The sequence below is a fragment of the Bos javanicus genome, chromosome 2 (assembly GCF_032452875.1).
Source record: "Bos javanicus breed banteng chromosome 2, ARS-OSU_banteng_1.0, whole genome shotgun sequence".
In the NCBI taxonomy this organism is placed as follows: Eukaryota; Metazoa; Chordata; class Mammalia; order Artiodactyla; family Bovidae; genus Bos; species Bos javanicus.
This window is the reverse complement of record NC_083869.1, coordinates 802,998-829,184: the sequence shown is the minus strand read 5'-3', so window position 1 is coordinate 829,184 and position 26,187 is coordinate 802,998. Positions and strand designations below refer to the sequence as shown.

Here is a 26,187-nt window from a genome sequence, read left to right as displayed (position 1 = left end):
GCGCACTGGGTTTGAGCTCCCTGCATCATACATTTGCACTGGCCATCTGTTTTACATATGGTGCTGTATATGCCTCAGTGTTACTGTTTGAGTTCATCCCTCCCTCTCCTTCCCCCACTGTGCCCACGAGTCTGATCTCTATGTTTGCCTCTCCATTGCTCCCCTGCAGATAGGTTCATCAGTACCGTCTTTAAAGATTTCATATATATGTGTTAATATACAATATTTGTTTTTCTCTGACTTACTTCTCTCTGTATAATAGGCTCTAGGTTCATCCCCTTCGTTAAAACTGACTCAAATACGTTCTTTTTTTGTAGCTGAGTAATAATCCATTATATATATGTACCACAGCTTCTTTATCCATTCACCTGTCAGTGGACATCTAGGTTGGTTCCATGTCCTAGCTACTATAAATAGTACTGCAGTGAACACATGTGTCTTCTTCAATTATGGTTTTCTCAGGGTATATGTCTAGTAGTGCGATTGCTGGGTTATATGGTAGTTGAACTAAGACTAGCTTGTTAAGGAATCTCCATACTATCTTCCATAATGGCTGTATCAATTTACATTCCCACCAACAGTGCAAGAGGGTTCCCTTTTCTCCACACCCTCTCCAGCATTTGTTGTTGGTAAATGTTTTGCTGATCGCCATTCTGACTGTTATGAGGTGATAACTCATTGTAGTTTTGATTTGCATTTCTCTAATAATGAACAGTGTTGAGCATCTTTTCATGTGTTTGTTGGCCATCTGTATGTCTTTGGAGAAGTGTCTGTTTAGATATTCCACCAATTTTTTGATTGGGTTCTTTGTTTTTCTGATATTGAGCTGCATGAGCTACTTGTATATTTTGGATTGCAGCTGTTTTCTTCCATTCTGAGAGTTTGGAGAAAATAATTGCAATTATTTTATCCTTGTTTATAGTTTCCTTGGATGTACAAAAACTTACAAGTTTAATTAGGTCCTACTTGTTTATTTTGTTTTAATTTCCATTATTCTAGGAGGTGGGTCATAGAGGATCTTACTGTGATTTATGTCAAGGAGTGTGCTGCCTGTGTTTTCCTCTAGGAGCTTTATAGTTTCTGATCTTTAATCCATTTTGAGTTTATTTTTGTGTATGTCTTAGGAGGTGTTCTAGTTTTGTTCTTTCACGTGTAGCTGTCCAGTTTTCCCAGCACCACTTACTGAAGAGGCTGTCTTTTCTCCATTGTATGTTCTTGTGTCATTTGTCAAAGATAGATGCCCATAGATGCGTGGGTTTATCTCTGTGCTTTCTATCTTATTCCATTGGTCTTTATTTTTGTTTTTTGTGCCAACCATACTATCTTGATGACTGTAGCTTTGTAGTATAGCCGGAAGTCAGGAAGGTTGATTCTTATAGCTTTTTTTTCTTTCTCAAGGTTGCTTTGTCTATTTGGGGTCTTTTGTGTTTACATAAAAATTGTGAAATTTTGTGTTCCAGTTCTGTGACAGATGCCATTGGTAGTTTGATAGGGATTGCATTGAATCTGCTTTGAGTAGTATAGTCAGTTTCATGATGTTGATTCTTCCAAGAACATGGAATAGCTCTCCATCTTTCTGTGTCATCTTTGATTTCTTTCATCAGTGTCTTATAGTTCTCTGCATACAAGTCTTTTGTCTTTTTAAGTCAGTTTATTCCTAGGTATTTTCTTTTTGTTGCAGTGGTGAATGGGATTGTTTCCTTAATGTCTCTTTCTGATTTTTCACTGTTAGTGTATAGGAATGCAAGGAATTTCTGTATATTAATTTTATTAATATATCCTATGACTGTTATATTCGTTGATCAACTCTAGTGATTTTGATCGATTAGCTCTGCTTATAGGCTATCCTCCAGTGTTTGTTCCTTAGCCAGGTAAGAGGCGGAGAAGGCCAAGGCTTATTAGGGCCCACTTGTTCCCTTGGGCTGTGGAGAGGGTGGAATGTGGCAGCCACAGTTAGGATGTACTAAGTAGTGCCTGCGGCGTTAGACTTGCCAGATGTTGTCATAGTCTGAGGCGGGTCATGTGCTCTCCCAGAGGAATATACCTCAATTTGTGGGTCCCTAGGAAGAACCAAGCTGCATAGACTCCCAGCATGGGTTGGGCAGTAACCTGTGCCTGCTCACAGCCGTTGGCAGCTGCCGCCTCTGGGGTCGGGACTGCAGTGACGGCTTTTTGTCTGCTGCCTCAGGCCCTTGCCCTGGTTTTGGCAGTGTCTAGTCACTTATGTTTACGTAAACTGCAGTCGTGTCACTTCTGCCTCTGGCTCTCCTACCAGTTTTGCTGGTTTTGACAGCCACCACCTGGGCACACACTGCTGTCTGCAAATGCATGGAGTAGGAGTTGGAGTGTTCCAGTGGCAACGATATTTTGTCTCTCTGGGATGCTCAGTTTTTTCCCTGGACTCCCTCAGCTGTGTCCTACTAACGTCCTCAGAGTATTCTCACAGTTGGCCAAATCAGGACCTCTCCCTGAGATTCAAAGCTTGAGCCTCAGCACTCAGCCCCGATTTGTTCTAGGCCAGCAGTATGAGCAGCTTCTCACCTGGGAAGTAATGTTTGGCAGCTATCTTTGTGGTGAGTTCTCTCCATTTTGCCTTCCGAGCCCCCGCCATTGTGTTCCCCTCTGAGGTTCTGAAGCTCCCCCCCTGCCCCACCTTCCATGAGGGGTTTCTGAGTATGTGGAAACTTTTCCTCCTTTACAGCTGTCTCCCCAGAGCTCAGGTCCCCATCCTGAAATCCTTTGTCTCGTTTTTTTAACCTTTATCTTTTGACCTACCTCATTCTAAGGAGATTGGCTTGCCTGTTTGAAAGTCTGGGTCTTCTGGCAGCATTCAGAAGGTGTTCTTTAGGAGTTGTTCCATATGTAGATGTATTTTTGATGTATTTGTGGAGAGGAAGGTGACTTTCCCATCTTATTCTATCACCGTCTTGGAAGTTCTCCCATAATGCTGTCTTTTAAAAAATTGCTACTGATACGTTCAAATAGTTGATATTTATATATTGACTGTATGCCTAGTGAAAGTGAAAGTTGCTCGGTCATGTCCAACTCTTTGCAATCCCATACAGTCCATGGAATTCTCCATGGCCAGAATACTGGAGTGAGTACCTGTTCCCTCCTCCGGAACAGCTTCCCAACCCAGGGATCAAACCCAGGTCTCCTGCATTGCAGATGGATTCTTTACCAACTGAGCCGCAAGGGAAGCCCTCATCCAAAGGGTGGCCCATATGTCTAGTGATTTTATTATATTCTTCTTTCTTAGTATCTCAAACTGTTTTGTATCATCTTTATAAATTCATGTTCTGAGATAAATTTTGTTCATTCCTTTTCAGTTCACCTGTCTTTTACAGAGAAATGGAGCTAATTGGGCTGGGTGGGAATTGCAGTATAATACTGAACAGGGGTGGTGGTAATGGACCTTCTTTTTGTCTTAATTTAGGCTGCAAAAGAAACACTGTGATGGGATCCTTCACACACTGTGAGATTTTGATAGATGCCTGTTGAAGTCCTTTAATGGACTGGAACCTGGTGGTCTGGAGTCGGCAATAAGAAAGTAAAGGAGAGAGAAAGAGGCTGATATTCCTTGGTTTACACAGAAAACCAGTGACGTCCCTGACACGGGGCTTGCTCTGTTCACGAAGGCCTCAGGCGCCCTCTCGAAGGGGTGAAGGGGCAGAGCACCTTCTGGAGAGGATCTTAAAAGCCCAGGCAGGAAAGTGAACCCAGAGGGCCTCTGTACTCCAGAGAATTAGCCTGAAAGAGAGAGAGAGAAAGAGAGAGGAGAGAGAGAGAGAGAGAGAGAAGACACGGGGCCCAAAGCTCTGATGGAGCAAAGGTGTCTTATTCAACATTTTGTGGGTATTTATACTCTCTTACAAGGTAGCTATTTCCAGCAGAGATAAAATCAAAACTTACAAGTTATCAAGGAAACATGAGGTCATCTATATGAAAGAGAGAGGGTCGTAAATAATCACTTTTACTGTATGGTTCATAAAAAGGAAGAGGGTCGTAAATAGTTACTTATCACCGTATGGAAAAACTAACAAAGGAAATGCATGCATTCCTAAGCCCCTGGGAGTAGTTTGCTAAGGGACAGAGGATTCATGACAGATCCAAAACAGCACACAGGAAGCCTCCTGTTAAATGCTTCCTGACAGATGCCCTTTATCAAATTAAGGAAGTTTGCATCTTTTTCTAGTTATGAATGGATATTGACTTCTGTCAAACTTTCTACATTTAAAACACTAACATACAGATGTTTTTCTCCTCGTGTTGTTTAGTCGCTAAGTCATGGCCAACTCTTTGCAACTGTATAGACTGCAGCATTCCTGTCCTTCACTATTTCCTGGAGTTTCTTCAAAACTCAGTCATGTCCACTGAGTCAGTGATGCTGTCCAGCCATCTCATCCTCTGTCACCCCCTTCTCCTGCCTTCAGGGTCTTTCCCAGTGAGTCAGCTCTTTGCATCAGGGGGCCAAAGATTAATATAGTGTATTAGATTGACTGCTTTTCCTGTATCAAACGGTCTTGCATTCATTGAAGAAACCTTACTTGGTTAGGTTCTGTTTTATTTTTATATTTATAAATATTTATATATATATATACACACACACCTGTGTATACATACATACACACACACACACACACACATATTGGTTTGTGTTTGGAATTTTAGGGACACCCAGGGTCATGAGTGTGATCATCATAATATATTTATTTGTCTTATCCATTGCACGTCAGGTTATGATACTATATTTAACTTACAACAGTTTACATAAAACAATACAAATTTATTATGTCACAGTCTGTCTGGGTGGCTTAGGTTGGTCCTCCAACCTAGACTCTCTCATCAGGCTGCAGTTGCTGCAGGACTGGCCTGAGGAAGATTCAGCTTGCCATGACCTATTGGCTGAGGTTGCCTTCAGCTCTTTGCCATCTTACAACATGTCAGCTGGCTTTGTCAAAGCAGGAGAGCCTGCGAGCAAGACAGAAGTCACAGTCTTGTGCAAGCTAATGCAGAAGTGACATGTCATCCCTGTTGCTATATTCTATCCATTAGGAGAGTGTCACTGGGCTCAGCCCACATCTAAGGAGGGATTACATAGGGGTGGGAATCCTGCAAGCAGGGACTCTGGGAAGCAAATCAGAGGCTACCCGCCAGAAGTATCAAGGTCATGCTACCTAGAAGTATCAAGGGTTGAAGTGTAGCTGTCTTTTGCCGGGGACCAGCCCCGGCTGATCCAGGGTATTTGAAGCGGGGACGGCCTTGGCGACCTATTTATTTAAATATTTTATCAAAGATATAAAGAGTAATAGGATGAGGATAGCTCAGTAGGAAAATTCAGTGGAGAAAAGAGGCTGAGTAGCTTGGTTTATGCGGGAGACCAATAAAACTTCAAGACAAGAAGTTTGCACCACTTACATAGGCCGCAGGCATCCTTCCGTTCTCCCGAAGGAGAGGAGACACTGAGGCCTCCCCGGTCAGATCTTAGAAGCCCAGGCATAATTAGCAAGCATGGCGGGTTCCGCGCTCCAGATGGAGACTCAGCCAGAATTTGGGGGAGAGAGCGACATGGGGAGACCAAGTTTCAGTGAACAAGGCCCGCACTTTATTTTCCAAAGTAGTTTTTATACCTTAAGTTGTGCATAGAGGATAATGGGGGAAGGGGTGGAGTCATGCAAGGACAGCAGTTCCTGGTCCTAATCAAAGCCAGGCTTTCAAACTTATCATATGCAAAAGTTCAGGTGAATTACATCATCTTCTGGCCAGGAGGCCTGTTAACATTTTAAGAAACTTATCTTTCTCTAAAGGTGATTATTCCAAAGTCAGGCACCAGCCTCCAAAAAAGCATTGGACAAAGCTGCATTCCTATAGGGCAAAGGTGAGGTGGGCTCAATCAAGAAAAGAATTAACTCAAGGGTCCAAGGTTACAAACATTGAGGCTACTACTTACATTTCTATACTCCCATTATATCAATCAATACACTGCCAAGGACACAGTAGGTAAGGAGTATGGAGACTTAGCAGCAAACATTGGCCCAATAAGTGAAAAACCCTTCACCAATACAATTTCTAATCAATCTTTTAACTACTCAAAGGAATCTGTGTTTAGACAGTTTAGAACATCTCCTGCCTCTCACAGTTGGGAGGCTCTGAACAATCACATGTGGCCGGAAAAACCTTTTCAGGCAGGCTAGAGGATTTCCAAAGGAGTTTGTAGGTTAAACACTGTCACACCCAGGAATTATTACCTGGAGCTGTAAGCTAACTTTTTTCAGAGAGAGGTAGTGGGGGCCAGCCCCCCGTAAAGTCAGAGGTGTAGGTGAGAGCACAAAGCAGAAAGTAGGCAGACTCTGGTTTTGGGGGTAGATGCTCGAGAATTTCCAGGGGGACTCCTGAGGCTCGATCCCGCCTTTGCGTATGCCGAGCCTCCTTCCTCATGACCTTTGTCATGGGTGGAGCTCCTCACGCTGGCTCCCGGCAGTGATAGAATTCTAGTTGAGCTATTCCAGATCCTGAAAGATGATGCTGTGCAAAGTGCTGCACTCAATATGCAATATGCACTCAGTATGCAATATGCCGGCTCCCGGCACTCTTTTTCTGTTTTCTGGAGTTTTCTGGTTGTTTTAACATATCTAAAATCTAAAGTTAGTCAGTATTTCTGTACTCCTCCCAAATAAGAAAGGCTGATCCTTTGTTATTCTGCGTTTTGGCCCTAACCTGTGTCCCTAATAATAAACATTATTATTATTGTTTTTTTATATAGACCATATAGTTTTCTGGATTTACCCAAATGTTATACACATCTTTTCTCACCAGTTATTTCTTATGTCCTCAATTATCTGGGATAATTTTCCTTCTCAGTTCAGTTCAATCGCTCAGTTGTGTCTGACTCTTTGCGACCCCATGGACTGCAGCACGCCAGGCCTCCCTGTCCATCACCAACTCCCGGTGTTTACTCAAATTCATGTCCATTGAGTCAGTGATGCCATCCAGCCATCTCATCCTCTGTCATCCCCTTCTCCTCCTGCCTTCAATCTTTCCCAGTATCAGGGTCTTTTCAAATGAGTCAGTTCTTCACATCAGGTGGCCAAAGGATTGCAGCTTCAGCTTCAGCGTCCGTCCTTCCAATGAATATTCAGGACTGACTTCCTTTAGGATGGACTGGTTGGATCTCCTTACAGTCCAAGGGACTCTCAAGAGTCTTCTCCAATACCACAGGGAAAAAGCATCAATTCTTAGGTGCTCAGCTTTCTTTATAGTCCAACTCTTGCATCCATATGACTACTGGAAAAACCATAGCTTTGACTAGACAGACCTTTGCTGACAAAATAGTGTCTCTGCTTTTTAATACGCTGTCTAGGTTGGTCATAACTTTTCTTCCAAGGAGCAAGCATCTTTTAATTTCATAGCTGCATCACCATCTACAATGATTTTGGAGCCCCCCAAAATAAAGTCTGTCACCGTTTCCAGTGTTTCCCCATCTATTTGCCATGAAGTGATGGGACCAGATGCCATGATCTTAGTTTTCTGAATGTTGAGCTTTAAGCCAATTTTTCCACTCTCCTCTTTCACTTTCAAGAGGCTCTTTAGTTCTTCTTTGCTTTATAATAAGGGTGGTGTCATCTGCATATCTTCTTCACTGTATAATAAGGGTGGTGTCATCTGCATATCTGAGATTATTGATATTTCTCCCGGCAGTCTTTATTCCAGCCCAGCGTTTCTCATAATGCACTCTGCATATAAGTTAAATGGGTGACAATATACAGCCTTTTCCTATTTGGAACCAGTCCGTTGTTCCATGTCCGGTTCTCACTGTTGCCTCTTGACCTGCATACAGATTTCTCAAGAGGCAGGGCAGGTGGTCAGTCCTTCTACTGATACTTTAAACATGTATTTTCAGTTTCTTTTAGTGAGGGTCTGTTGTTGGTTAATCTCCTGATTGTTTTTTTTAATATCTTAATTTTGTCCTTTTTCTAGGTCAGTGTTGCAAACTTTTTCTGTGAAGGTTGCCATAGTGTTTTTTGGCTATGGGAATCATACAATCTGATCTCTGTTACAATTATGAAAGCAGCTTGTGGTGAATATGAAAATGAGTGAGTGTGCCTGTGCTCTAATAAAACTTTTCTTTTTTTAATAAAAAACAGGTGGTGGGCCTGATTTGGCCTGTGGGTAGCAATCCAAGCCATGTCCCAGAGTATAAAATTTTCGGTTGACCATTATTTTTAGTCAGTCTATTAAAAGTTTTGTTCTTCTGGTTTTTGGCCCTCATTGATCATGACCTAGGATGTCAGCAGTCAGATTAATTTTTACCCAAATGAAAGTTAAATCCTTCCTTTGTATAACATCTGCTTCTAAAATCTTTCTTTAGTGACTTATACTTTCACTATGATATATTTAGATGTCAATTTCTTTTTATTTTTCCTGTCCTTTTTTATTGTTTTTTTTTTAACCAGGTGGTGAGGGATGAGGGATGAGCTTCCTGGTTCTAGGGAACTGGTCTTTTAACATTCTGATAAATTCTCAGACATTATTTTTTCAAATATTGCCTCTCAGCCATATTTTCTCTATGATCTGTACTTAAAACTCCGAGTTCTAATTGATGTTCAATGAGGAGATCTATTCCCAGTTCTCTCTTCTTTTCTGTTGCCTCTTCTTTCCGTGTTTCTTTGCCATATGCTGGATAATTTCCTTAGAGCCATATACTAGTTTTCTAATATTTCTTCACCTGCTTATAACTCTTTTATGCATCAGGGCTTTTAATTTAAACTCTATTTTTTTAATTTCTGGAAGTTCTGCTTTGTGTTATCTTAGTCTCTCATTCCTTGGGGATACTTTCAAGTTTTTATTTCTTTAAACATAATATTGGACTTTGTTTCTTTTCACTCTTAGATAATGGGAATTTTTAAAACTATGATCTGACTATTTTCCTTGGAAAATTTTATGTAGAAATTCTTTGAGATGAGGCCTAGTTTTTTTTGTTGTTGTTTTTATTTAGATTTGTTATGCAATTAATGGACACATTTTAAAAAATGATATCCAAAACTATTAGAATCTATTAACATCTTAGTTAAATATCTGCAAGAAGTAGGACTCTGAAAGGATGGGACAGCTTTTTGAAGCATAGAAAACTGCCTGGAAATAGCTCCATGAAAGTTTCCAGGCAGAGCCTGAGGGATCAGGCGATATCTAAATGAAGAGAAAAAGAGAAGCCAGCACATTTGTTTGCTTTTTCACATAGTGTTCTCTCCTGCCTCTGCTGGTTAAGAAGTTTGTGGTGTTAGAGGTCTGGTCTAAAGTCACTAATCAAAAGAGAGTTTAGGGTACTCCAAGTCTAAGGCATTGTAAATTAAATTCTCTACCTACAGAATTTAGACCATAGGTAGCATTAATTCAGACTGAAAACCAACTCAGTGACCAGCTTTTGTGGTTATGAATTCTCAGGAGAGATTTTCCACCCTTTCATTCAATCCTAAGGTTGAGAAAGACAACTTTCTTTGTTTTCTTCTTAGTTCTCATTCAGTCTGAGTGAGAGGAAGCCCTTCTCAGCCTGTTCTTTTTACACAGTTTCCCTTTGGGCTTGACTCCTAACCCCCCACACCCTGTGCACTTGAGATCCTCAAAACATTCCCAGGGGAAACTGACTTTGGGCTCCTTTATCTGTCTGAATTCTTGGTTTTACTTCTTGTTTTGGGCCTTCAAGTTTCCTTCCTGTTGTGTCAGTGCAGCAGACCAGTTGAAACAATGTGAAGCAGCCTTTAAATTGTTACAGGAGGGGTGTTTGACATGCATTTGGAAATGGCAGTCTTGACTTTTTTTTTTAATGATAAAGATGTTTTATATCCTAAATGAATTACCCACCTAGAATGAATGAAAAAATAGTATATTCTACTATGTGATTTATATACTGCTTTGCTGAAATATTGATATATGTATACTTTTCCTGTGGGTATTTGTGTAGGTGTTATTTGGCATTTGCATGTAGTGTGTGCACGTGTGCTTAGTCGCTTCAGTTGTGTCCGATTCTCTGCAGCCCTGTGGACCATGGGCTGCCAGGCTCCTCTGTCCATGGGATTCTCCAGGCAAGAATTCTGGAGTGGGTTGCCATTTCCTTCTCCGGGGTTGCATATAATAGATAATTAAAGTGTTTTTGCTTTTCTTGGTATTAATTGTAATTGCTATTCTAGACAAAAATAGAAGTACTTTCAGGGAAAAGACGTATGTTCAAAATACATTTTCTGAATTTGGGGTTTCTATTCATTGTAATTTTTTCTTAAATTTTTAGAGTTCTGATAAAGCAAAAATAAAGTCTTAATTTTAAATTTCATTTTTCTGTGGTAAAAATACCTAGGGCATTGATTTGATTTATTGAGTATTAAAATATAGGATCCTTAGATAAAAATATGATGCCTGTATTATTTTATCTTGTAGCTGTATGCCACTGGGTATGGTGCGGGCGGCAGACTAGGAGTTGGAGGGACAGAATCGGTGTCCACCCCCACATTACTTGAATCCATTCAGCATGTGTTCATTAAGAAAGTAGCTGTGAACTCAGGAGGAAAACACTGTCTTGCCCTCTCTTCAGAAGGAGAAGTTTACTCTTGGGGTGAAGCAGAAGATGGGAAGTTGGGGCATGGCAACAGAAGGTATTTTGTGAAAACATCATTTTCAGTGTTATGTTTTCCTTTTCTTGATTTTATTTGTGCTAATGCTTGTATAGTATATTGGCAGTTTGTTTTTAAGGACAACATCTGCAATAATCTACTCAAACCTAGTGACTTATTTAGCAGAAATAATTCATGTAACATTATTTAGGCTCGTCTACATGACCTCTCTGTTGGGGGACATCAAATCTGAATTTTGATTTCTGATTACCAAGTATGATGAGCTTCATCTTGTCCTTTCCCCTGAGGCTGCTTACCTTGGTTCTAGTTCTCCACAAATAGCTGGCATTTTGTGAACATGCAGATGCTAAACCTATAAATACCTATAATACAGAGCAAATGGCAGTGAGGGGAAAGGAACACACAGATGACACAGTTTTTTACACAAAACAACCACACTCAGTAATTTTTAAAAATTAATGGGAACTAAAGGCCACTTTGGAGTCACAGGACCTTTGCATCTGAAATAACTAAAGCACCAGGCAAGACACATGAAACAGCAGCCCTCAAGGCATTGAGTAACAGGCGATAAAGTGTGTTCAGTGATCTCCAGAGGTGAGCACTGTCACTCACTTGTGGGGAGACTGAGAGGCAAGAAAGCCTGGAGTGCTACAGTCCACGGGGTTGCAGAGAGTTGGCCATGACTTAGCAGCTGAACAACAACTCAATAACTGCTAGAGTTGGTGGATAGAAATCTGTCAGGAGACTTGAACAACTTTATCGACCAACTTGATCACAATAGAATACTACTTACTTAATAAGACATTCTTTTTAAGTACACATGGAACAGCTGCTAAGATAGATCATAATTTGGGCCAGAAAACTAATCTCATAAATCAAAAAGATTCAAGTTATATAAAAGATTTTCTCTGACCACAATGGAATTGATTAGAAATTGAGTAAATCAATAATGTATAATCCTCCATTAATTTGGAAAGTAAGTAAAACATGTTAAAATAACTGATAGGTCAAAGAAAGAATCCGAGCTAAATTAGAAACAATTTTGAACTGAGTGAAAGTGAAAACAGCATGTAAAAATATGTAGGATCGAGAAAAAGCAGTACTTAGAAGGAAACTTATAGCATAAAATGCCTTTTTATAAAAGAAAAATGGTCCCTAACAATGACCTCAGCTTCTACTTTAAGAAACTAGAATTATAAACTACTCATAATTAGCAGGAAAAAAAAAAAAAGAAACTAGAATAAGAGAGATAAAGTGAGCAGAAGGAAGGAAATAAGAAAGAAAGATCAGAGCAAGAATCCATGAAATAGAAAACAGAAAAATGGAAGAAAATGAAAGAAAACATAAATCAGTTCTTTGAGAAAGTGTAATCAATGAAAACCTCCATTTAAACTGATCTATCTCTACACACACACACACGAGTGTGTAGGACTATCAGGAATGAGGGAGTTTTCATCACTGAAGATGTGTAGTTACTGAAAGATGAAGTATGTTGAATAACTTTATGCAAACGGATTTAACTGTTGAGGTGAAATGGACATGTTCCTCAAAGGACACGTATTCTTTAATGCTCACTCAGGAAGGATGACTTGAATAGCCCTGTGTCTATTTAAAAAACTAAATTTTCCACAAATAAGTCTTCAAGACCATATAGATGACTAGTGATTTCTACCACACATGTAAGTAACAGATAATACAAGTTCTGTACAAACTATTTCAGAATAGTGAAGAAGGGAATTTGCCCCAATTTAGTATTTTGTGGGGACAGTTATATTCTTATATCAAAATGAGACTCAGATATTATTAGGAAAATACAGACTAATATCCTTCATTGACATAGATGTAAAAATTCTTAATAGTTTAGAAAATTGAGTCTTAACAGTATGTAAAAGGATAAAGTAGTATGGCCAAGTGAGGTTTATGCCAGAAATTGAATAATTGTTTTAACATTAAAAAATTGATCAGTATAAAAAAGAAAAATTATTTTGATTATCTCAATGGATGAAAGGCAGAAAAGCATTTGGCAGATTAACCTTTGTTTCTGATAAAAAAAAAAACTTTCAGCAATATAGGAAGGAAGGAAAACTTCCTAAACTTGATACAGGACATCTCTGTTAAACCTAGGACTAACATAGTGCCTGATAGTGGCAGACCTAGCACTTTTCCTGTCTCCAGGAACAAGACAGGGACATCCCTGTCTTGTTGTATTCAGTTGTGTTCAGCATTGTTTAGCAGGTTTAGCAAGTGCAATACAACAATGCAGAGAGATAAAAGGCATTCAGATTGGAAAGAGAATTTGTTGTTGTTCAGTCGCTCAGTCCAACTCCTTGTGACCCCATGGACTGCAGCACACCTGACTCCCCTGTCCTTCACTATCTCCTGGAGCTTGCTCAAACTCATGTCCATTGAGTTGGTGATGCCGTCCAACCATCTTGTCCTCTGTCATCTCCTTTTCCTCCTGCTTTCCATCTTTCTCAGCATCAGGGTCTTTTCTAATGAGTCAGCTGTTTTCATCAGGTGGCCAAAGTATTGGAGATTCAGCATCAGTCCTTCCAGTGAATATTCAGAATTAAAACTGTCCATTTACACATAATATAATTATTTATGTGGAAAATCTGATGGTATCTACAGAAAAGCTTTTGGAATTAAGAGGTGAGATTAGCAAAGTTGCAGGATAGAAGATCAGTAAATAAAAGTCAGTTGTAGACAAAGGAAACATTCCTGTATCAAAAAAAGTCAATTGTGTGTCTTTATACATATTACATATGCAATCAGAAATTGAAATTTTAAAATACTACTTATGGCACCCTTCCCCTAAAATTGAAATAGTAAGGAATAAATTTGACCCAAAGATAGGATAACTTATAGACAACAAAAAAAACCTATAAAAATGTTACTGAGAAATTGTAAAAGACCTAAAATTATGGAGGAGTATACTGTGTTCATGGATTGGAAGACTCAATATTGTTAATTTGTTGTTTTTCCCAAATTAACCTATCGACTCAACCCCTTCCCATTCAAAATTTGTGTAGAAATTGACAAGCTGATTATAAAATTCATGTGGAAATGCAAAGTACTTATAATAGTAAAAACAAACTTTGAAAATGAGCAAAGTTGGAGAGCTGATACCACCTAACTTCAAGTCTCATTATAAAGATACAGTAATCAAGACTGTGAGGTACTGTAAAGAGAGAAATACGTCAGTGGAGCAGAACAGGATGGGCAGTCCAAAAATGCACTTGCAGATACTGACACAATAAATATGGAAGAATGAAATTTGATTTGTCCCTCACAGTTTGCATTGAAAAATTTACAGATGTTCAAAGACAAGTTTTTGGAGAAAAGATAGTCTTTTCAGTGAATGGTTGTGAACAATTCAATAACCATATGGTAAACAGTGAACCTAAATTCTTATCTTGTACCATTAATATACAAAATTAAACCAAATCCTTCACTTTCTACCTAGGCCAACTAGCCGATCTTCTGTTCAGATCTGGTTTAAAGCATGGACTGTGCAACATGTCCAGTAATCCGTCCAGAAATAAGGACTATAGCCTGAATTCCACATACCATAGCCTGAAATCTTCAGCCTTGCCTAAGGGAATACCTCGATCTTTGAACCTGAATTATCTTGCATCATATCCAAGATTAATTCATATACCTAAAATTAAAAACTTCTAGAAGAAAACATGGGGAAAACTTTTGTGACCTTAAGTCAGACAAAGATTTTTTAGCTAGAACTCCAAAAGCACAATTCAATAAAGAAAAATAGGATAAATTGGACTTCTTAAAAATTGTGAACTTCTCTTTGAAGAAATTCACAATTTTTATAAAGACAGTGTTAAGATGGACATGCTACAGACTGGGAAAACATTTGCCATCATATATTTGACTAAGGTCTTGTATCTGAAATCATTAAAAAGAGCTTTAAAAACTCAAGAAAAAGAAAGTGCTTGGTCACGTTGTAGACTATTTGAGTCTGTAAATAAAAAGTTGATTTATAGCAAGGGTGGATAACCTGTTTCTCTAAAAGGCCAGATACTAATAAATATTTTGTCAGTCACATACCATCTTTGTTGTCTATGCTTCTTTCTTGTTTTGTTTGTTTGTTTTACAGCCCTTAAAAAATGTAAAACCCATTCTCAGTTCACTGGCCTTTCAAAAACAGGTTATAGTCCAGACTTAGTCAACCTGTAAGTGCTACCCCTTGATTTAGACTGTACATCTCTTCTCTGGCATTTGGCAGTTTGTATAAAAGAAGGTAGGTAGGGTATTATGTAATTTAGAGTTCAGGCCTGAAGGATTCCTCCAGATTGATTTTCTTTTTTTTAATGATTGACTTGATGTAGATTGAGAGGTGTGCATTGAATAAGTGAACAGCAAACCAGAAGCCTAATATTAAATAATTTAAAAATATTCAGGAATTAAACTCTTTCTACTATATTTGGTGATGTTTTTTGCAGTCCGTGTGACCGTCCTCGCGTCATTGAGTCTCTGAGAGGAACTGAGGTGGTTGATGTTGCTGCCGGTGGAGCCCACAGTGCTTGTGTCACTGCAGCTGGGGACCTGTACACCTGGGGCAAAGGCCGCTATGGCCGTCTGGGGCACAGTGACAGTGAGGACCAGTTAAAGCCGAAGCTGGTGAGGAGAAGCTTTGCTTGGGAGGTCTGGAGGGACAGCTTGCCGTTGTCATTATCCTTTTTTAAAAATAAAAAGTATTTCCTGTTGCAGATTCATTTTAGTTTCAGAGTTAACAGTTTTATTTTTGGTGGGAATGAAAACCATCTTGGTATATTTTCCATAGGTCATTTAAACAGGATAGTGTTGAAATTTTATCTACACTAGTAAATATTGCTTTGGCATCTACCTAGAGACTTTTGTCTCCTAGAAGGCCCAGTTTTTTTGGGTGAGGCCATAGGGTGGCAGAACTGAGCATTGGACACTGAGACCTGCCTCTTATAGCTGAGATGCCTGTAGTTTGAATATGTGAGGGGTATCTTCTGTCTTATCTTATAGGATTATTAAGATTACCTGTTTTTTGGGAAGAATTAAAAAAGGCATCCCAAAAACAAAAAAAAATCCTCAGCCTCTCTCAGGGAGATTCTCCTTCCTGTTGTGGTCAGATAACCCCTAAGTCCCTTTTCTCTGCAGGTGGAGGCGTTGCAGGGCCACCGTGTGGTCGACGTTGCCTGTGGCAGTGGAGACGCCCAGACCCTCTGCCTCACGGATGACGACACTGTCTGGTCCTGGGGGGATGGGGACTACGGCAAGCTGGGCAGAGGAGGCAGTGATGGCTGCAAGGTGCCCATGAAGGTATTTCTCTTGACGTTTCTGGGGCCCTCGGGTGTGAGGTCTCTGTAGCTCAGGTTGCTCATGGCACCATCCGCGTGCACGAGCCCAGGGCCCTACTGGGCTCATGTCCTGTCCTATACCGCATTAACTTCATCTTTAACTTCTTTGGAAAAAATATAATGGGTTATTGGGTGAAAAGTGAGTGGAAGATCCAGAGGTATAAAGATATAAGTGCTGTTTTGTGCTCTCTTGGAACGTGAGGAATCACATAGTCTGTGGTTTTAATTAGTATGTAGCCCTGTTTGAGGAAAAACCACCAATTCATTCACACTCTTCAGGTTACTGAGGTCTGTAGCTGTGCAGTGTACTAGTACTTGCTGAAAGGCTGCATCTGACTTAGTCAGAAACTGTTAGATGGACATCTTGTGAGAAGCCAAGAGAAGAGGCTTCACTTGAGCTGAGTGGCTCTGGGTAGTTTATTAACATTTGTGTCACAACTGTATTTTACCTTTGTGAATATGTAGTTGGCAGAGGTTTTTCGTCATTGGCGTGCTTGGGTCACTTGCTGACTGCCTAGCAGCCTGCAGCTGTGATGTGCTGTGGACTTGGGAGTGTAGGTGCTGTGAAAGAAAGCTAGAAGCTGTCTCTGCTTGGCATCCTGTCTTGCTGGTGTACTGAGACTGCCCGTGTGGAATAGAGGCCAGCACGGTGCATGGGCAGCCTGGGAGGGGCTGGGAAGCCACTCAAGGCCAGTCAGAATATGAACCTGAGTGAGCTGGAACTGCCAAGCTGTTCTTCTCAGAGCTGTGCTGCTCAGTACAATAGCCACTGGCCATACATGACTACTAAAATGTTAGCTTAAATCAGAGCTAGTAAGTAAAATTATAGTTGACTCCCTCGCTTAACAGTATCCACATTTCAGGAGCTGATGTGCTTCCATGCTGGGCAGTGTGGACACCACAGGCTTCATTATCATGTGGTGTGGCATTGGCAGGTGCTGGCTAGAGGCAGGGCATGATGAAGGAGACGGCACCTGCACCTCTGCCATGAGGCTGTGGCTGCTCAGGGCCTCCTTGGCAGGTGTTGCTGGAAAATCTGGGACTCAAGGCTGCCTCCTTGTCCTAATCACCACTTTCTCTTTTCCCTTATAGTTATATGGAATTTTAACCACGTGACAGGTTGCTTATGGTTTCCACATTTATGAAAAAATTGTTGACTTTTTTATGCTGAGAAAGCTTTAGACTTAACCAGGATTGAAATGTCAAGTACTTGGGGAGAGGGGGCACTGGAGGATATTAACTGATATCATTGTGATGGGGGTAGGGTGAGGAAAAAACTAAAAGAATTAAGTTATTACTAATTTAAATTTATAATTAAGTATGAGAACTTGAGTCTGGGATCAGAAACAAGTAATAAGGAGCATAGATGGATAGGTGAAGAAAGATGATAGCTAGGTAAATGAATCCCAACAAGACGTCTGGGTGCTGGCTATGAAGGTTCTGGACCCTTGAGCGGGCGGGGCTGGGAGTGGGTTCTAATACTGGCGTAATCACCATTGTTTTTAATTGGAATAACCTGGGCAGATGGATTGCTGGTAACAGAACCCTGTTTGTCTTGGCTACTCCTCCCTGTTACCTGCTCCTCCCCTGTGGGCTTCTATGTCTCGGAAGGCTGGAGGGCAGATGTGAAGTGCAGGGCTTGCTAGAGAGTGGGGCTGCCATAAAGACAAACTGAGTCGGGAGAGTAAATTCTGGGGACAAGCAGTGTGTTCATTTACGCGGCGGGTCTTATGGGTCTCTGCCTGCCTGTGGCCTCTGTACCCTCAGAGCCTTTTGAGAGTACTTGGTTACATGGAGCAGGATTTTAAGTTGTAATAAATATTTGGCATAGAAGTAAGGGTTTTCAGAGTTCTTTATTAGATTTAGTTCAGTATATGGGTGCTGCCATCAGCAAAATCCTTGATTCAATCAGTCTAATTGAACCGTTTCCCTTCTAGATTGACTCTCTTACAGGCCTTGGAGTGGTTAAAGTGGAATGTGGATCCCAGTTTTCTGTCGCCCTTACCAAATCTGGTGCTGTTTACACTTGGTATGCAAGATTCTGTTTATTTAATTCCACCAAAACCAATGATTGTTAATTTGAAGTTACATTAACTGTCTTTCTGTAGACTGAAATGTAACTTTTGTGGCAGGCTGCAATTTCTGTCTTCCTGTAGGTGTTTGCAGAAGGGTGGGGCAGCATGGTGAATGAGATGGCATTGTACTCATAAGTTCCATGTTCTTGTGTGCAGGGGCAAAGGTGATTATCATAGGCTGGGTCATGGATCTGATGACCATGTTAGAAGACCTCGGCAAGTCCAAGGGCTGCAGGGGAAGAAAGTCATTGCCATTGCCACTGGCTCCCTGCACTGTGTGTGCTGCTCTGAGGACGGTAGGTGGAAGCGATTTTGTAACTTGGAGGTGTGTGATCTGAGAGGTCAGGGATGAATACACAGCTGTAAGGTGGTGAGGGGTGGGTATGGAGGGATTCATTACTGTATTCTGAAAAGACATTTGTGGTGTTGGCCTCTGGTGTTAATACCTGTGAATATATTGTGTTTCGTGGCAGAAAAGAGCAGAGCAGGGCTGATATGGCTGTTTTTATTTATTTTTTCTTAATTGCAGTATAACTGCTTTACAATGTATTAGTTTCTGCTATATGATGAAGTAAATCAGCTATATATGTATGTATGTGTGTATCAGGTCAGTTCAGTCGCTCAGTCGTTCTGACTCTTTGTGACCCCATGGACTGCAGCACACCAGGCCTCCCTGTCCATCACCAACTCCTGGAGTTTACTCAAACTCATGTCCATTGAGTCTGTGATGCCATCCAACCATCTCATCCTCTGTTGTCCCCTTCTCCTCCCACCTTCAATCTTTCCCAGCATCAGGGTCTTTTCAAATTAGTCAGTTCTTTGGCATCAGGTGGCCAAATATCCCCTCCCTCTTGAGCCTCCTTCCCTCCCAACCCCCATCCTATTCATCTGGTCATCACAAAGCACCGAGCTAAGCTTCCTGTGCCATGCGGCCGTTTCCCACTAGCTATCTGTTTACACATAGTAGTATATGCCCACACTTGCCCCACACTTTGATGGCTATTTTTAGAAAGGCCTGCTTGTGAGGTTGGCCTTCAGCTGGCTTCTGGGAACCTGGATTTCAGGCTAACCCACTACCCCAGTTGAAAGAGGCCTTGTTAGAATGTTTGAAAAGAGTGTGGTCTCTGCTGAATCCTGCTTCCTTCTGGGCGGGAATCTGGAACTTGGGTACATGCTGAACAGAGGTGCCTGCATGATCTGCCCCACTCAAAGTCCTGAGCACTGAGTTTCTAATGAGCTTCCCTGTTGGACAGCACATCACACGTGGCCACAGCTTGTTACTCAGGGAACTAAATATGTCCGTGTGACAGCCCTGCAGGGGGACTGTTGGGAGCTCGCTCCTGGTTTTCTCTGCACTTCATCCATGTGCCGTTTGCTGATTTTGCTTTGTGTCCCTGTAATGAACAGTGGCTCTGAGTAAGATATGCTGAGTTCTTGAACATTTTATTTACTTATTCTCATCAGATATTTAAAATTTTTTTGTTTTCATCTTGTTGGACTCATGGTTTCCTAATTTATTTAATGAGTTATATATATGTAAGCTTGTTTCATGCAAGGATGGGCACAATAAAGGACAGACAGGGTAAGGACTTAACAGAAGCAGAAGAGATTAAGAAAATTAAGAATACACAGAAGAACTATACAAGAAAGGTCTTAAATGACCCAGATAACCACGATTGTTTGTGGCCACTCACCTTGAGCCAGACATTCTGGAGTGTGACGTCAAGTGGGCCCTAGGAAACATTACTACAAACAAAGCTAGTGGAGGTGATGGAATTCCAGCTGAGCTATTTCAAATCCTAAAGGATGATGCTGTTAAAGTGCTGCAGTCAATATGTCAGCACATCTAGAAAACTCAGCAGTGACCACAGGACTGGAAAAGGTCAGTTTTCATTCCAGTTGCAAAGAAAGGCAATGCCAAAAATTGTTCAGACTACCATCTGTGGCGCTCATTTCACATGTTAGCAGAGTTATGCTCAGACCCTACAAGCTAGGCTTTAGCAGTATGTGAACTAAGAACTTCCAAATATACAAGCTGGGTTTAGAAAAGGCAGGGGAATCAGATATCAAACTGCCGACATCTGTTGGATCATAGAGAAAGCAAGGGAATTCCAGAAAAACATCTACTTCTGCTTCATTGACTATGCTAAAGCCTTTGACTGTGTGGATCACAACAAATTGTGGAAAATTCTTAAAGAGATGGGAGTACCACACCTTATCTGCCTCCTGAGTAACCTGTATGTGGGTCCAGAAGCAGCAGTTAGGACCAGACATGGAACAACTGACTGATTCCAAATTGGGAAAGGAGTACGACAAGACTATATTGTCACGTTGTTGGTTAACTTCTATGCAGAGTACATTATGCAAAATGCCAGCCTGGATAAATCACAAGCTGGAGTCAAGATTACTGGGAGAAATATCAACCACCTCAGATTTGCATATAATACCACTCTAATGGCAGAAAGTGAAGAGGAACTAAAGAGCCTCTTAATGAAAGTGAAAGAGGAGAGTGAAAAAGCTGGCTTAAAACTCAACATTCAAAAAAAGAAGATCATGGCATCTGGTCCCATCACTTCATCGCAAATAGATGGGGAAACAGTGGAAACAGTGTCAGACTTTATTTTTTTGGGCTCCACAGTCACTGTGGATGATGACTTCAACCATGAAATTAAAAGACGCTTGCTCCTTGGAAGGAAGCTATGATAAACCTAGACAGTGTATATAAAAAGCAGAGCCATCACTTTGCCAACAAAGGTCTGTACAGTCAAAGCTATGGTTTCTAGCAGTCATGTATGGATGTGAGAGTTGGACCGTAAAGAAAGCTGAGCACCGAAGAATTGATCCTTTCAGACTGTGGTGCTAGAGAATACTCTTGAGAGTCCTTTAGACTTCAAGGAGATCACACCAGTCAATCCTAAAGGAAATCAACCCTATGAATACTCATTTGAAGTACTGATGATAAAGTTGAAGCTCCAATACTTTGGTCACCTGATGTGAAGAGCTAACTCATTGAAAAAGACTGATGCTGCAAAAGGAGAAGGGTGTGGCAGAGGAAGAGAGGGTTAGATAACATCACCGACTCAATGGACACATGAGTTTGAGCAACTCCGGGAAATAGTGGAGGACAGAGGAGCCTGGCATGCTGCACTCAATGGGGATACAAAGAGTTGGACACAACTTAGTGACTGAACAACAACAAAAATATAAGCTGTTGCTATTACTTACCTTGATGCTTAAATCATGCCCTATTTCATCTCCTGGAGTATCCCCACGTTATTCCTTGAGTACTTCTGTGCTTTCTGGCACAGTAAGACATTCTGTCCTTATCCTCAGTCTTTATGTCTCAGACCTAGAATTTGATGTTTCCCCAAGGAGTCCTGGTACCTTTGGAGAAAATGGCATTTAAAAGACAAAATCTGGTCTACAGGCGCTCATTGTTAAAATGCTGTCACTGCTGTCAGACCTTCATAGAGGACAGAGCTAGGGAATATATGTGTAAATAATATACAAAATTACATCTGTGTTTGTTTCTGTATGTATATATATACAGTGAACGCAACTTGTTCACACAAGTACCCCAAGCTCTAGTTATTTTTTTATTTTATTTAACTTTACAATATTGTATTGGTTTTGCCATATATCAAAATGAATCTGCCACAGGTATACATGTGTTCCCCATCCTGAACCCTGCTCCCTCCTCCCTCCCCATACCATCTAGTTCTAAACCACCGATTCATTCTAGTTTTCTCTCTCCCCATCCTTGTAACTCCTTTCTCTTTTGTAAGAAACCTGGTCCTCTAATGTAGCAACTTACTCTTCCTGTAGTGGCTGCTGTCCCATCATTGCCTTTGACTTCTCCCCCGTGTGGATCCTTACCTCACTCGGTTGTGACTGCCCCGGCAATCAGGATTGTGCCCTCTCATGGGTATACAGCTCCCTGCTTTGGCCTACCTCTCCTACTGGGCTTACCCTCTTTGTGGAAGCCCTTGCCCCTGTGCATTCTGAGTCTTTTCACCCAGCTGTGCCTCTGCAGAGAGGCTCTCTTCCTCTTGTTTGCACTCTGACACCTACCCAGTGGCTTTCGGACTGAGCTATCCAGAACAGGAAGGGGAAGGACACAAGCACCCTGCCCTTCATTGTGCAGGCCTTGTACTTTGTAGAGTGGTGCTTATGGCTGCATGGCATCCTGAGGAGTCTTTGTGAATCTGGCAAGGCTTGTGACATCTCTGCAGAACTAAATTCACTTCTGTTCTAATCACCATCGTAACCATACAGTGGTGTTTTGTGATTGGAGTCTTGCATGGTGTGCTGAAAAGCGTGATTCTCATCAGTGTTTGAATCTTGAGTTTAGGATAGGAATAACCATTAGAAGAGCACATGTTCCTTTAAGACATGGATTTTGTTTAGTTAAAAACTGACTTTCTCTTCCTTTAACATACAAAATCAATTTGGATTGTTTTTACCATCTGTTTTGATGTTACTTGTTTGGATTAAGAGCTGCTTCCAGGTACATGCTTAGTCTGGTGAACAGACACACTTGGAAAAGGAGTTTTAGCCAGCAGAGGCTGTCAAGAATCCTGGGAATCCTGCTGCCTTTTAAGTATTGTGATCCAAGACATCTAGGTCACCATAAGTGTAACATTTTGCACAGATGACCTCCAACAGTCAGTTGGAGGGTAGTGAGAACTATATACGTGGGAAGATGTGGTGGTTGTGCATTTATTGGTTCTTGTCTGCAAGTCCTTGTTCTCAATCTGCTGCTTTAGGTGAAGTTTATACATGGGGTGACAATGATGAGGGACAGTTGGGAGACGGAACAACAAATGCCATCCAGAGGCCTCGGCTGGTAGCTGCTCTTCAGGGTAAGAAGGTCAACCGTGTGGCCTGTGGCTCAGCACACACTCTCGCCTGGTCAACCAGCAAGCCCGCCAGTGCTGGGAAGCTCCCTGTACAGGTCAGTTGGTTGAGCCAAGTGGGCTAGCAGGCATGCATGTTGTGACAAAGTTATGCTCTATGTACTAAGTTATGGGTGTATAAGCATGCACACACTTCCTTTCCCCTGATTCATAATGATAAAAACAGTATTTTAAGAACCTTAATTACCAGGTTCAATCCCTGGGTCAGGAAAATCCCCTGGAGTAGGAAATGGCTACCCACTCCAGTATTCTTGCCTGGAACACTCCATGAACAGAGGAGCCTGGTGGGCACAGTCCCTGCGGTCGCAAAGAGTCATATACAACTGAGCACTCACACATATAAGAACCTTAATTATTCACACTTGTCAACATTCTGTGTATATCAGTGTGTCACCTTTATTAAAAATTTTATAAACTATTCTGGTAGTACAGATTGTATGTTTTCTGTAGTAAATATAATTCTATAAGCTAATTTTTTTTTTTTTAGCATTCTCCTTGGTTAACATTTCTTGGCTCAGGCAAAATGGCCAGAATATTATTTTTAAAATGGCAAGATTTTTCAAACCAAACTCAGAAGTCATAGTGCTTCTTTGTTTTCAAGAACAGTATTTTCAACCCATCTGCTATACTGTGGCTTAACTGTGCATTTGACATCTAAATTGACATAACAAGTTTCCATGTTTCAGGTTCCCATGGAGTACAATCATTTACAGGAAATCCCTATCATAGCGCTGAGGAACCGGCTGCTGCTCCTGCATCACATCTCAGAGCTCTTTTGCCCCTGCATCCCCATGTTTGACCTTGAGGGCTCTCTCGATGAAACTGGACTTGGGCCATCTGTGGGGTTTGACACTCTTCGAGGAATTCTGATATCCCAGGGAAAGGTACTGCTCTGGTAACAATTTTTACTGTAGGTGATGATGTTATCCTTAGTAAGTTTTAATCCAACAAAAATTTCTAAACCAGAAATATACTGAAAACAGGTCATTTAGCAAATGTTCACAGAGCACCTACTATGTACCAGGCTCTGTCCTGGGTTCTTAGAGTGCATTGGTGACAGACAGACACAAATCCCTTCTTTTTTGGAGCTTATATTAAAATGGTTAGGTGCTGATTTCTCCTGGTAATCTCTTTCCCACTACCCCACGCCTCAGGAGGGGGTTGGCAAAACTAAGCTTCCATTCTTACAGTGCTCTCTGCTATCCTGGACTTGAGGCTTTATGGCAAATTCCTACTGGCAGCAGGAAGGAAAAAAAATGAGATAATTTCTTCTCCAGGTATGTCTAGCAGAGGACCCAGAAGTTATAGATTGCTTAGATAAAAGTATTATACTAGGATATGTAGAAATTCCTGATTGAAGGTAATTTATCAGACTCTGGAAAGAATCAGGAATGAGGGCTTCTGAAAGGTGTCAGACAGATTTTGACCCACTGACATTTGTAATAATTTGAGCTGTCTAGAATTGAGATATCTGAAGTCATCAAGTTTCTGGCAAGCATCTTGGCAGGACGGCCTAGAAGAGGCTCAGTTGCTGTATGCTAGGGGGTGTTTATACAGGGAAAAAAGTATAGAGGTTAGGTTAAGGAGTCCTTGCCCTGAGAGTTCTGATTCTGTGACATAATAGGGTTTTTAATCCAAGGTCATGGCCTGTTTTTAATGATAATAAAATTTAGATGTTTTGGAGTACTGTCCAAACAGATTATTTTTCAGGATTAGCTTTATTTCCTAAAATTCCTAGCCACAAAAGACTGGTGCACACATTTTATGTGTGGCTTAGAGACATGTCGAAGAAGGTGATGGCACCCTACTCCAGTACTCCTGCCTGAAAAATCCCATGGACGGAGGAACCTGGTAGGCTGCAGTCCATGGGATCTTGAAGAGTCCGATGTGACTGAGCAACTTCATTTTCACTTTTCACTTTCATGCATTGGAGAAGAAAATGGCAACCCACTCCAGTGTTCTTGCCTGGAGAATCCTGGGGACGGGGAGCCTGGTGGGCTGCCATCTATGGGGTTGCACAGAGTCAGACACAACTGATGTGACTTAGCAGCAGCAGCAGAGACATGTAGGCAATGATGGGGATTGTGGTAATGGAAAAATTTCTCTGATAATGGGGAGCAGGAAAAAATTGTGGACAGGTAAAATCAAATTTGAATCTTCAACCATTTTTAAGTAATAAAAATGGCAAATTGATTCCTTTCATCATTACTTTAATCCCTCAGAGTAGAGGTGATAATGCACAATAAAAGGGAGAAAGCCTTTCCTTGTGGGGAGAGCAGAGAGGCAGCATCTCACACAGTGTGCGAGTCTCCTGTAACTGAGTGGGGTATGGGGGCCTCAGGGAGGCTGAAAGGTTTCCTCAGCAACAGAGGATCAGCCTGTTTGGTCCTAGTTAGAAAGGACTGCTTCTGCTGGGAGTTTTGGCAAGTAGTTTTTGTTGGTGACTGTGGAGTCAGCAGAGCCCAGAAGAGAGCACATCTCAGGAGGGTGGGACTAGGGGGGCTGCTCTGTGGGGAAGGGAACGCTTGCCCAGAGCAGGGGGAGAGCAGAGGTCAGGAAGGGTGAGGGCAAAGGTAGCTGGTTGGTGTTCAGGATTGTGTGGGGAGGGGCCTGCTCTGCAGTCTCCTGGGTGGTGTGGAGTGTGTGTCTGTGGCCCCCTCTGTGCAGATGGGAGCACCTCTGCCTTCGCCTCCTCCACAGGTGAGAGTTCTAGGGCTCTGACTTAAGAGCAGTGTGCCCTGCCCTCTACGTCTCTCTTAGCCACCCTTTCTCCAGAAAAGAACACGGGGTCCACTTGTGGGGACCCGTGTCTGCCAGTGACCCTGTCTCCTTTGAGGGCCTCTGGGGTCTGGTCCTGTCCTCAGGCACGCGCACAGCACCGCACAGTCTCCCCATGTGCTGGGGCCCACACAGGCATGCTTCCCCGGGTGGAGTTGGCACCCACTCCACTTCCCTGTCGTCTTCACCCTGGGTTTTCCAGGTTTCTCTCAGTGCAGGGTGCAGGTGTCTCCCCACCCCACCCCGGCCCTGGCCCCTCCCCTGGCTCCCTGCTGCTGCCGCCTTGTGTCTGGCGTCTCTGTCGGGACAGCAGTGCTGCGGTGTAGTTGGTGCCTCAGTCTGCCAGTACTGGACTTGCAGTTGGCTGGGAAACCTCAGGTTTCTCCTTAGCCCTGAGCCTGGCCTGAGACCTGAGTTAGAGCAGCTGCTCCTCAGGTTCTGGCCC

The 26,187-nt window shown here is 41.8% G+C and overlaps 1 protein-coding gene across 5 annotated transcripts in view; it reads left to right on the top strand.

Annotated features, from left to right (window-relative positions):
• The window catches only part of HERC2 (HECT and RLD domain containing E3 ubiquitin protein ligase 2), a 234,718-nt gene that overhangs the window by 195,237 nt on the left and 13,294 nt on the right, over positions 1-26,187 (top strand). For all 5 annotated transcript variants that reach the window (XM_061431346.1, XM_061431353.1, XM_061431374.1 and 2 more), the window contains 7 exons: positions 10,429-10,643; positions 15,086-15,263; positions 15,774-15,935; positions 17,911-18,002; positions 18,205-18,344; positions 22,815-23,002; positions 23,651-23,848. In XM_061431346.1, coding sequence (XP_061287330.1) covers positions 10,429-10,643; positions 15,086-15,263; positions 15,774-15,935; positions 17,911-18,002; positions 18,205-18,344; positions 22,815-23,002; positions 23,651-23,848 — 1,173 coding nt within the window. The remainder of the gene's footprint in view (positions 1-10,428; positions 10,644-15,085; positions 15,264-15,773; positions 15,936-17,910; positions 18,003-18,204; positions 18,345-22,814; positions 23,003-23,650; positions 23,849-26,187) is intronic.